General features: G+C 34.1%; 1 protein-coding gene across 1 annotated transcript; it reads right to left on the minus strand.

Moving 5' to 3' along the window:
- Positions 1–408: 408 nt before the first annotated feature.
- On the minus strand, positions 409–2,141 carry LOC139843800 (cytochrome P450 78A5-like). Its single transcript, XM_071833954.1, has 2 exons — positions 1,185–2,141; positions 409–1,011 (listed from the first exon to the last, which is right to left on the minus strand). The coding sequence occupies exons 1-2, from the start codon at positions 2,139–2,141 to the stop codon at positions 409–411; spliced, it is 1,560 nt and encodes a 519-aa protein (XP_071690055.1).
- Between the last annotated feature and the right edge of the window lie 12,003 nt (positions 2,142–14,144).

The following is a 14,144-nucleotide window of genomic DNA, read 5'->3' on the forward strand; positions in this document are numbered from 1 at the left end:
TTGAAAGAGTAAAGGAGAAAAAGAAATTGAAATGACTAAAATACTCTCGTGTGTCTGGAATGTGAGATCACTTGTAATTAACAGAAATATATAACAGAGACGTAATGATTGGACTTTCCACGAAGGAGTTGCAAAGTAATGGACTATCCATGTATAAAAAGATTTGACTATCCGCAAAATGTTTGGCGAACCACGAGGATTATCCGTGTAATTATGTCTTCATGAAACTAACAAGATTATGAAAAGAAAATAATAATTTATTTAAATTAAATTATGTTAAATCAAAAGAAGGATACATATTATAAAATATGCATGATAATTCTCAAATTCAAAATTCTTAGACCCGTAATTATTTAATAGTAGTAAAAAGATCAATCAAAACGACAGAACTTAATTCAATCATCATCATCAAACCCTTGCAACAGCCTTGCACATCAACGGCTTCTTCATCTCCAACGAAAGTTTCAAACACTCTGACAAATCAACCGAATCCGAATCACTTGCAACCCATTTAAACTTCTGCAGCAATTGAGCCAACCAAAGTTCAACGGTAGCCAAACCCATCGCTTTCCCAGGACAAACTCTTCTCCCAGCACCAAAAGGAGCCAACCTTAAATCCGAACCCATAATCGCAACATCCTCATCCATAAACCTCTCCGGTTTAAACAATTCAGGTTCGGACCACACTTTCTCATCATGGGTTATGGCCCACATGTTCACCATGGCAATAGTACCAGCAGGAACCATGTGTGGGCCAACATGAGTGTCGTGTATCGCAAGACGAGCCCATGATAGCAGCGGTCCAGGTGGGTGAACTCGCAACGTTTCTTTTACAATTGCTTCGATATAAGGCAGATTAGGCAAATCGTTATCAGAAACAGATCGCGATGGACCAACAACATTGTCGATTTCAGCTTGCGCCTTTGCTTGAATATCAGGATGTAACACCATTCTTGCTAGAATCCACTCCAATAATATCGCCACCGTATCCGTTCCCCTAAATATCATTTCCTGTTCACATAAAAAAATCAACTTAGTACATATGAGTTAGGAAACTCGTGCGTTACGATGATGATGTGAGCATGACTTCATCACTGGTTACTTTACACTTCACTACATGTTATATTTTAGCATAAGGGTTAATTAATATATAAACAAGAATATATGAAAAGTTATGTATGTACCCAAAGAACGGCGATCATGTCTGAATCAGTGAACTTGTTTTTGGATTCAAGATCAAGCAAAACATCAACAAAATCACCATCAGATTCTGCAACTTTAGCTACATTATCGGACCGTTTTTCGCGATGTTCTTGTATGATCTTTTCAACAAAGACATTAACTTTGGACACCAAATCTTTACACCTTTTTCTAACACCTTGAAAATCAAACCAACTTACTAAAGGAAAATGATCACTCCAATTAAAGATACCAAGCAGCTCATACCCTTCACTCACAAGCTTCTCAAGTTCATATCCATCACCAAAACCAAACTCATCATAACATCTACCAAACACAGACATCATTACGTTATTTAACGAAGCGAAATGAAGAATCTTTTTCACTTCCACAACCCCATTTTGTTCCATGGATCCCGAAACTTGTTGGGCCATTTTAAGCCCAATATGTTCCCTAAATTTTCCAAAACCGGACACTCGTTTTGGGCTAAACAAATGGGTTGCAGAGATTCTTCTCAAGTTCCTCCAATATTCACCGTACGGGGCGAACCCCATAGCGCGATGAAACAACAACTCGTACGCTGACTCTTTAACTGGACGATCCGCAAAAGCGGAACTTGAAAGTATTTCCTTTGCGGTTTCGGGTTGACTCGATATGATAAACCGAGTGAACCCAACTGAGAATGCCATGAGAGGTTTAGCATTAAAAGCAGTTGAAAGCTTAGCAAGAGTTCTATGAGTTAAAGACGACGTAAAGGCGAACACAAGGCCCAAAATGGGGAACCCTGTGGGCCCAGGAATGGCGGTTTTCGATCGAAGATTTGATAGGAACCATGATAAACCGCCAGGAGCAAGAAAAAAAGCAAAAACTGAAACAAAAGTGATAACAAAAAGAAAAAGCTCAATGCTGAGCACAGAAGAAGTTGAAGGAAAAAAATTATAAACTGCTGATGATGATGACATGATTATAATTTTGATTTTTGATAAAAGAAGATAAGAGAATTTGTGGACTGATAAACAGCAATGAGCTGCTGCATCATGTATATATATACACGAAAAACATGCTATCTGTTTATAGAATGTTTATTCACGGTTTAATACTTAAGATTTTGTGTTCAATGCCGTTTATATTAATTAATTGCTTTTATAGAAATTTGAATTGAATGTATGCATATGTAGAAACTAAATAATTCTTAATTAATTAATATATTCGATATAATTTGTATATAAATATACTCCTATTTAATTAGAATTGAATGTTCGAATCAAATCTTCAATAAGAGATATGATTTTTCGTTATATTCAATTAAAATCAATTGAATGAGTTGATCTGTACATAGTATGAGCATTAAAACTGTTACATTGCTACCAGAATTATTGTTTATTTGATTATTTGATGATTCACAAAATAATACTAACACTTACTAACTTTCCTAATGTAGCTGCTTTTAAAATTTAAAATATTTAATTAGATTTTGCTAGCGAAAGTGGGTGTCGTACTGTCGTTAGTATAAAGTAAATTGTTATACAATGTCGTTACATGTCACACTTTTATGATGGAGGCTAATGGATTCGATGCCGATAACTTGTCTTTTTAAAAAAAAAACGATGGAAGTTAATGGATTGTATAACAACTTTGTTCGTGTTAACGACTACCCGAAGGGATGTCGTTAACAAAATCCTATTTAATTTTGCTACATTATAAATTTATTGTATCAATTAGTGTGTATATATCGCGGAAAAAAGAGGAACCGGGCCGATAATGAGGAAGTGAACAAATCTCGAATCAAACCGAGCTACTTTGATTCGGTTCTCAGTTCACCTTTTGCCATATTTTCAATCTTCGGTTCGGACCAAACCCAAAAATAACCAAAGCAAACCAAAAATACATGGTCCGATCCTCGATCCAATTGTATGCTACAATATGAAACTTGGGGCACAAACCGAACCAAACGAGTTTGGTCCGGTTCTGTGCCATGCACACCTTTAGTATCATCATCTAACATTTTAAATTATTGTCTCTAATGACTTTTTGTAAATGACGCTTCTTGTGTAACTTGAACTGACAACGTCCTGGTTGAAGTAATTAGCTCGATACTACTAGGCTAATGATCCTTTTATGTACATATGAGCATTAAGATATACTTCGTAGCTTTTAATTAGAGGTGCAAAGTATATTATTCTTATAAATATATTTTAAAAAATGTCATGGTTGTCAGTGACACAACTTGAATATGTATATCGAAGCATTTTATTTACTATAGTAGATAGCCAAGTTTTTTAAAATTATATGAACTAGTAAACGAACCATGCGCGTTGCGGGGAGATAATACGTTTTATTTTGCATTTATCAAATAATAAATAGTTAAAATACAACTCATATTCAAAAACGGTAACTATTCCTTTTTAAGTAATACAAAATGAATTTCGCATTAGTTGTATGTATATGAAAATGGCCTAAGAAAACAATTATTTGTCAACCAAAAAGAAATGTTTATTTGATTATTTGATAATTCACAAAATAATACAGTAGCACTTACTAACTTTCCTATATAGCTGCTTTAAAAGTTTGAAAAATTTAATTGAATTTTGCTAACGAAAAAGGTTGTCGTTAGTATATGCAATAAATTATTGTAAATGGCAGTTACATGTCATTTTTATGATGAAAGTTAATGGAATGTACAAGAATTTTGTATGTGTTAACGAGAGCTCTAACGATTGTTGTTAGGAAAATCCTATTTAATTTTGCTACATCATAAATTTATAGTAACATCTAGGGGTGCATATATCGCGGAAAAAAGAGGAACTAAACAAATAATGAGGAAATGAACATATCTTTAATAGAACCGAGCTATTTCGATTCAGTTCTCAATTCACCATTTGACAGATTTCAATTTTCGGTTCGGACCGAACTCAAAAATAACCAAACTGCGAAAATGCACTGTTCGAACCTCGATCCGACTTTATGCTACAAACTGAAACTCGGGACATAACTGGACCAAACTAGTTCTCTTCGGTTATGTACCATGCACACAGTTAGTATTATTAAATGGAAAGTCTTACATTTTAATTATTGTACGGAATAAATTTTTGTAGACAGTTTGTTGTGTAAATTGAATCACAACGTCCTGATCGAAGGAAATAGCTCGATACTACTAAGTCAATGATCCTCGTATGTATATGTGAGTATTAAGATATACTATATAGCTTTTAATTAGAGATGTAAAGTATGTTATTTTTATAAATTTATTTGAAAATTTCATCGAAACATATTACTATAGTAGATAGCCAAGTTTTTTTAAAATAATTTATATGAACTAGTTAACGAACTCGCGCGTTGTGAGGGAGTTAATACGATTTCTTTTGCATTTATCAAATAATAAATAGTTAAAATATGGCTCATAACTAAAAACGACAACTATTACTTTTTACGTAATACAAAATGAATTTCGTGTTAGTTGTCTGTATCTGAAAATGACGTTAAGAAAACAATTATATGTTAACCAAAAAAAAATTTGCATGCCTATATTTTTTTATTTTATTTTTTTGTTAAAAGACCTGAACTTGTATCCAGCCTTCTCGGGTCATCCTTAAACTTTTTTTTTTTGCTGGCGTCATCCCTGAACTTGTAACTTGTAACTCCGGTCGTCCCTCCGTCTATATTCCATCCCATTTTTCTGTTATCTCATCCCATGTGCAAGACACAAGAGGGTATTTTAGTTTTTATATCAAGTTTTGGTGTCCCCCTTTATCTTCATCTTCAACAAAACCTTTAACCAAATACTTTTAAACCAAAATCAAATCAATCTAATCTAATCTAAATCTAAATTAAATTAATATAAAAAAACAAATCAAAATTATAAGCAATTGAAAAAAAAAAACATCGATCAATCTCATTTTATGCCACCCTCTATCAACTATAATGAGATTGTGAACATAACAAAAATATAGATTATAAACTAAAAATACAATGAATAAGATATAGATATAGATGTTCTATGTAAAAGTCCCATGCAGACTTAAGAACAATATTACTAAGGTACCGATAAGAATGATCCATCTGTCACTAACAATTTATAAATTATAAATTAATATAAATTAGAATAAGCTGACATGGGATGGAACTCACGCAAATTAGTAAAAAAAAAATTGCATTTGTGTTTGCAGATGCAGACATGGGTATTTTCATGGACCACACTCAATGGGAATTTGGTATGATATCAAGTCATAAAGAGAGTGGATACAACTGTATATAAACGGATACATTACAACTTGCTTCACCTTCAACATCTGAGCATACCTTCAACATCGTCATCATCGCTAAAGCCAGATCTGAAATTTGCTTCACCTTCGATTAAATCATCTGAGCAAACCTTCGATTAAATCACGAACGATTTGCTTCACCTTCAACATCGTCATCATCACAAAAGCCAGATCTGAAATTTAACAATCAGATCTGAGATTGAACAAAACTCAGATATGAATGCGAAGAAATCAGGAGGTGGTGGCGGCGGCGGCTCAGATTCCGGTGGTTGATGGTTGCTTGTGGTGGTAAGAATGCAATGATTTATTGGATTTTTATTGTCCATAAGTTGTACAAAGGATTTTAGGGATGATTTTGTATTTATGAAATGGTACAAGAATTTTTTAAAAGAAATTGTTTTTGACTAAGACATTGTTCATATGCTTTTTAATTTGTTGGAGAATTAATTTTAATTTGTAATTGATTAGGGTTTATAAGTTGGGATAAAATGAAATTGAGAATGTCAAAGATGAATAAAAGGTGAATGAAGTTGGTAGGAATGAGAATGGAAGTGGTTGAAGTTTAAAAGACAAAATTACCCTCACATGTATTGCACATGGATGAGATAATAGAATAATTGGACGGAATACAGATGGAGGGACGACCGGAGTTACAAACTACAAGTTCAGGGACGACGCTAGCAAAAAAAAGTTTAAGGATAACATGAGAAGGCTGGATGCAAGTTCAGGGACGACGAGCGTAATTTTGTCTTGTTAAAATGTAAACTTCTTCAGTAGCTATCTATTTTAGAGCAACTTAAATTTTTAAATATAAATATTCCTTTTTAGAAATGGTTAAAGCCACAAATTGCTTATATACTTTCTCAAATGTCCTGATGTCGCCCGTATACCCATTTGCGTCCCATTGTCGTCTACAAACTTTCAAAAAATGTACCGATGTTGCCCATTATATTTTTCTTACCTGTAACGAAAACAATTGATGATGTGGCTTCTAAGTAGTCATGACACGTCGATGATACATCGGAACAGAAACTAAAAGTATATGGGCGACATCGGAACAAAACTGAAAGTATATGGAAGACATCGGGACATATAAAATGATAAAAAAAAAGTTAAATAATAAACTTTACCGGTTCATCAGGTAACCGACAACGAAATGTTGGCGTTGGTACATTTTTTGAAAGTTTGTAGACGACAGTGAGACGCAAATGAGTATATGGGCAACATCAGGACATTTGAGAAAGTATATAGTCAATTTGTGACTTTAACACTTTTTGAAATATAAAAATGAAATATCACATTAGTTGTCTGTATCTGAAAATGACATTAAGAAAAAATTATTGGTTAATCAAAAAGAAATGTTGCATGATTAAAAAATAATTTAGTTAAAATTGTAAACACTAAAATCATTAGTTATGTATTTTAGGGTAAACTAGTCCAGAGCAGCCCGCACGATGCGGCTGGGGCTTTCGGTCTGCATGTTCATATTTAACATAGAGTTGTGTATGTACAGAGAGAGAAACGACTCATGTGTCAAGACCCATTTAAATGCCGGTGTGGTTAGTGTTTTTAAAAAGGTATCCTTTTCGGACGTAGTTAGTCTTGTTTTGTTCGTAAAATTATTTAAGTTTAACGGTAGTAGCGGTGAAAATTAATTCGTGATGAGTGGGAATGGAGGTGTCGTTACAGAGTCGTTAGGACGCATTAGTGAATCTAGACTACAACCGGATAGTTAATCATTGCATTCTGACTTGCATGTGCTATAGATAGCACTTACTTGACTACTTGTGCATTTATACTTGAATCTTTCTTAGGTGAACTTCTTAATGGTACCAAATTTTCATCATACGAACTCGTACTCTGCCACTTTCTGGTAAAACACGTAAATTCAAGATTCATACGCGTAAGGATGACGATGACTTCATTAGTTATACTAGTTCAGGAACTCTGTCTCCCAGGTTGTTATTCACCACCGTCCCAGCTTACTATCCACGAGTACTATAAAGTTTCCACCACTATGGCAATCACTAGCCACTACCGATGTTACACCGGTGTTCTTCACTATCTACCACTTCTTGTTACTACCATCACTACTCTAGGTGAGTATCGTCATCACTGCTTATCGCTATGGTTGCGTACTACTCGTTATCATAAATCGTTACTCTTTTCGTACCTAAAGACATTATTGTTTGACTTGAACCGCATTGACGTGAACAACCAGTTATGCACTTCCCTCGAGAAACGCATCTTCAGAGTTGCACTAATTCTTTCGATTAAATACGAGTCACGTTAGAGATGTCGTTACACTTTATTCATTTTGAATCTTCACGATTACACGAATTTGATTTTATGGAGTGATGTGGGAATGGAGGTATGAGTTACTGTAATATAACGACACTCGATCAATGTGGTTATATTATAGTAAGTCATACCAAAGTTCTAATGACACGTGATGGTGATTGGACTCGATCAACCTAGTCACCACCATGTGCCATGTACATGACTTTATTTTTGTTTTGAACATCCAAAAACTTCGAGAATATTGATAACAACCATACCAAGGACACACCTTTGGTTATTGCCAAACCATACTGATACTTCTGAATAAACGACCAATTCTTTCAACTTCAAAACATATGTTACACGTGTATACTATCTCGTTTTCGCACACTTTTATTGACGAACTACGAAATGCTTGATATGCTCACATCGAGGCTGAAACTTCTCTTGCATTACACTCGTACTTCCGTGTAAGGAAATCTTTTATCTAAATTCTCAATGGAGAGAGAGACTCTTCACGTTATACTAGTATTCACCACGAGGGTGAATAGTCCTAACGAACGTTTTCAGAAACCGACAAGAAACTTGTTCTAACAAACGTCTTTCAGAAACCGACAAGATGGGAAACACTTGTACAACTATACATTGTAGGAATTCTATCTCGACATGTTGTGCCATTGTCTTTTATTTCGGATTGAGATACTCGTTTCACTTCTAAATTTCGGAGTGCCTTACAAGAAGCCTTGGGGACACGTTTAAACATGAGTACCGCGTACCATCCACAAACCGACAGACCAAGAAAACATACGATCCAAACTGAAATGTTCCGTTCATATTGATTATAAACGTTCCATATTAATTGATTTCGTTGCGAGGTTTTGACCTCTATATGAGACGTTTTTCAAAGACTGCATTCATTTTTAAAACAACCATAACCTTTATTTTATCAATAAAGGTTTTAAAAACATTACGTAGATTATCAAATAATTATAATCTAAAATATACTGTTTACACACGACCATTACATAATGGTTTACAATAGAAATATATTACATCCACATATGTTTCTTGAATGCAGTTTTTTTACACAATATCATACAAACATGGACTCCAAATCTTGTCCTTATTTTAGTATGCAATAGCGGAAGCTCTTAGTATTCACCTGAGAATAAACATGATTTAAACGTCAACAAAAATGTTGGTGAGTTATAGGTTTAACCTATATATATCAAATCGTAACAATAGACCACAAGATTTCATATTTCAATACACATCCCATACATAGAGATAAAAATCATTCATATGGTGAACACCTGGTAACCGACATTAACAAGATGCATATATAAGAATATCCCCATCATTCCGGGACACCCTTCGGATATGATATAAATTTCGAAGTACTAACGCATCCGGTACTTTGGATGGGGCTTGTTAGGCCCAATAGATCTATCTTTAGGATTCGCGTCAATTAGGGTGTCTGTTCCCTAATTCTTAGATTACCAGACTTAATAAAAAGGGGCATATTCGATTTCGATAATTCAACCATAGAATGTAGTTTCATGTACTTGTGTATATTTTGTAAATCATTTATAAAACCTGCATGTATTCTCATCCCAAAAATATTAGATTTTAAAAGTGGGACTATAACTCACTTTCACAGATATTTCCTTCCTCGGAAATAAGACTTGGCCACGGATCGATTCACGAACCTATACAAATATGTACATATATATCAAAGTATGATCAAAATATAATTACAACCATTTTTATTATGTTTTAAAGATTTGAGTGTATTAAGTCAGCTGTCCTCGTTAGTAACCTACAACTAGTTGTCCACAGTTAGATGTACAGAAAATAAATCGATATATATTATCTTGAATCAATCCACGACCCAATGTATACACGTCTCAGGCTAGATCACAACTCAAAGTATATATATTTTTGGAATCAACCTCAACCCTGTATAGCTAACTCCAACATTACTGCATATAGAGTGTCTATGGTTGTTCCAAATAATATATATACATGGTTCGATATGATATGTCAAAACATTTGCATACGTGTCTATGGTATCCCAAGATTACATAATATATTAGAATACATGTATAATACAATATAAGTTAGCTAGGATATGATTTGTATAGATTTGTTAAACATTTCCCGTAGCTAAAAAGATCAAAAATATCCAATCTTGTTTTACCCATAACTTCTTCATTTTAAATCCGTTTTGAGTGAATAAAATTGCTATGGTTTCATATTGAACTTTAATTTAAGAATCCAAACAGAAAAAGTATAGGTTAATAGTCAGAAATTTAAGTTACATGTCAATTACTAAAGAGGTAGTCATTTCCGTCGAAAGAACGACATCTTGATGACCATTTTGAAAAACATACTTTCACTTTGAGTTTAACCAAGATTTTTGGATATAGTTTCATGTTCATATGAAAAATCATTTTCCCAGAAGAACAACTTTTAAATCAAAGTTTATCATAGTTTTTAATTAACTAACCCAAAACAGCCCGCGGTGTTACTACGACGGCGTATATCCGGTTTTACGGTGTTTTTCGTGTTTTCAGGTTTTAAATCATTAAGTTAGCATATCATATAGATATAGAACATGTGTTTAGTTGATTTTAAAAGTCAAGTTAGATGGATTAACTTTTGTTTGCGAACAAGTTTAGAATTAACTAAACTATGTTCTACAAGTTTAAACCTTCGAATAAGATAGCTTTATATGTATGAATCGAATGATGTTATGAACATCATTACTACCTCAAGTTTTCTAGATAAAACTACTGGAAATGAGAAAAATGGATCTAGCTTCAAAGGATCCTTGGATGGCTTGAAAGTTCTTGAAGCAGAATCATGACACGAAAACAGTTCAAGTAAGATTTTCACTCGAAATAAGATTGCTATAGTTGTAGAAATTGAATCAAAGTTTGAATATGAATATTACCTTGAATTAGAAAGATAACCTACTGTAAATAATAAAGGTTCTTTGATCTTAGATGATTACTTGAAATGGATTAGAAAGCTTGGAAGTAGACTTGCAAACTTGGAAGTATTCTTGATTTTTTATGAAACTATACTTATGGAATTTATGAAGAACACTTAGAACTTGAAGATGGAACTTGAAGAGATCACTTAGATGAAGAAAATTGAAGAATGAAAGTGTTTGTAGGTGTTTTTGGTCGTTGGTATATGGATTAGATATAAAGGATATGTAATTTTGTTTTCATGTAAATAAGTCATGAATGATTACTAATATTTTTGTAATTTTATGAGATATTTCATGCTAGTTGCCAAATGATGGTTCCCAAATGTGTTAGGTGACTCACATGGGCTGCTAATAGCTAATCATTGGAGTGTATATACCAATAGTACATACATCTAAAAGCTGTGTATTGTACGAGTACGAATACGGGTGCATACGAGTATAATTGTTGATGAAACTGAACGAGGATGTAATTGTAAATATTTTTGTTAAGTAGAAGTATTTTGATAAGTGTCTTGAAGTCTTTCAAAAGTGTATGAATACATATTAAAACACTACATGTATATACATTTTAACTGAGTCGTTAAGTCATCGTTAGTCGTTACATGTAAATGTTGATTTGAAACCTTTAAGTTAACGATCTTGTTAAATGTTGTTAACCCAATGTTTATTATATCTAATGAGATATTAAATTATTATATTATCATGATATTATGATGTATGAATATCTCTTAATATGATATATACATTAAAATATCGTTACAACGATAATCGTTACATATAAGTCTCGTTTCGTAGTTCTTGAGTTAGTAGTCTTGTTCTTACATATGTAGTTCATTGTTAACACACTTAATGATATATTTAAATATCATTTTATCATGTTAAATATAGTGTATCAATATCTTAATATGATACATATATATTTAGTAGACGTTATCATAACGATAATCGTTATATATATCATTTCGAGTTTCTTAACTTAGTAATCTCATTTCTTATGTATATCACACATTGTTAATATACTTAGTGAGATAATTACTCATCATAATCTCATGTCAACCATATATATATGTCTATATATACCACAACATGTAGTTTTTACAATTTTATAACGTTCGTGAATCGCCGGTCAACTTGGGTGATCAATTGTCTATATGAAACTTATTTCATTTAATCAAGTCTTAACAAGTTTGATTGCTTAACATGTTGGAAACATTTAGTCATGTAAATATCAATCTCAATTAATATATATAAATATGGAAAAGTTCGGGTCACTACAGTACCTACCCGTTAAATAAATTTTGTCCCGAAATTTTAAGCTGTTGAAGGTGTTGACTAATCTTCTGGAAATAGATGCGGGTATTTCTTCTTCATCTAATCTTCTCGTTCCTAGGTGAACTCAGGTCCTCTACGAGCATTCCATCGAACCTTAACAATTGGTATCTTGTTTTGCTTAAGTCTCTTAACCTCACGATCCATTATTTCGACGGGTTCTTCAATGAATTGAAGATTTTCATTGATTTAGATTTCGTCCAATGGAACAGTGAGATCTTCTTTAGCAAAACATTTCTTCAAATTCGAGACGTGGAAAGTGTTATGTACAGCCGTGAGTTGTTGAGGTAGCTCTAGTTGGTAAGCTACTGGTCCGACACGATCTATAATCTTGAATGGTCCAATGTACCTTGGATTTAGTTTCCCCCGTTTACCAAATCGAACAACGCCTTTCCAAGGTGAAACCTTAAGCATGACCATTTCTCCAATTTCAAACTCTATATCTTTTCTTTTACTGTCCGCGTAGCTCTTTTGTCGACTCTGGGCGGTTTTCAATCGTTGTTGAATTTGGATGATTTTCTCGGTAGTTTCTTGTATTATCTCTGGACCCGTAATCTGTCTATCCCCCACTTCATTCCAACAAATCGGAGTCCTGCACTTTCTACCATAAAGTGCCTCAAACGGCACCATCTCAATACTAGAATGATAACTGTTGTTGTAGGAAAATTCTGCTAACGGTAGGTGTCGATCCCAACTGTTTCCGAAATCAATAACACATGCTCGTAGCATGTCTTCAAGCGTTTGTATCATCCTTTCGCTCTGCCCATCAGTTTGTGGATGATAGGCAGTACTCATGTCTAGACGAGTCCCCAATGCTTGTTGCAACGTCTGCCAGAACCTTGAAACAAATCTACCATCCCTATCAGAGATAATAGAGACGGGTATTCCATGTCTGGAGACAACCTCCTTCAAATACAATTGCGCCAACTTCTCCATTTTGTCATCTTCTCTCATTGGCAGGAAGTGTGCTGACTTGGTGAGACGATTAACTATTACCCAAATAGTATCATAAACACTTGCAGTCCTTGGTAATTTAGTAATGAAATCCATGGTAATGTTTTCCCATTTTCATTCCGGGATTTTAGGTTGTTGTAGTAGACCTAATCGTTTCTGATGTTCAGCTTTGACCTTAGAACACGTCAAACATTCTCCTACATATTTAGCAATATTGGCTTTCATACCCGGCCACCAAAAGTGTTTCTTGAGATCTTTATACATCTTCCCCGCTCCGGGATGTATTGAATATCTGGTTTTATGTGCTTCTTTAAGTACCATTTCCCTCACATCTCCAAACCTTGCTACCCAAATTCTATCAGCCCTATATCGGGTTCCGTCTTCCCGAATATTAAGATGTTTCTCTGATCCTTTGGGTATCTCATTCTTCAACTTTCCTTCCTTTACAACCCCCTGTTGCGCCTCCTTTATTTGAGTAGTAAGGTTAGTACGAATAATTATATTCATAGCTTTTACCCGTATAGGTTCTCTGTCCTTTCTACTCAAAGCGTCGGCTACCACATTCACCTTCCCTGGGTGGTATCAAATCTCAAAATCATAATCATTCAACAGTTCAATCCACCTGCGTTGTCTCATATTCAGTTGCTTCTGATTAAATATATGTTGGAGACTTTTGTGGTCGGTATATATAATACTTTTGACCCCATATAAATAATGCCTCCAAGTCTTTAATGCAAAAACAACAGCACCCAATTCCAAATCGTGAGTCGTATAATTTTGCTCGTGAATCTTCAATTGTCTAGACGCATAAGCAATCACCTTCGTTTGTTGCATTAATACACAACTGAGACCTTGCTTTGATGCGTCACAATAAATCACAAAATCATCATTCCCTTCAGGCAATGACAATATAGGTGCCGTAGTTAGCTTTTTCTTCAATAACTGAAACGCCTTCTCTTGTTCATCCTTCCATTCAAATTTCTTCCCTTTATGCGTTAATGCAGTCAAGGGTTTTGCTGTTTTGGAGAAATCTTGGATGAATCTTCTGTAGTAAGTAGCCAATCCTAAAGATTCACGTATATGCTTCGGAGTTTTTGGGGTTTCCCACTTTTCAACGGTTTTGATCTTTGCCGGGTCCACCT

Source organism: Rutidosis leptorrhynchoides, chromosome 4, assembly GCF_046630445.1.
Source record: "Rutidosis leptorrhynchoides isolate AG116_Rl617_1_P2 chromosome 4, CSIRO_AGI_Rlap_v1, whole genome shotgun sequence".
Lineage (NCBI taxonomy): Eukaryota > Viridiplantae > Streptophyta > Magnoliopsida > Asterales > Asteraceae > Rutidosis > Rutidosis leptorrhynchoides.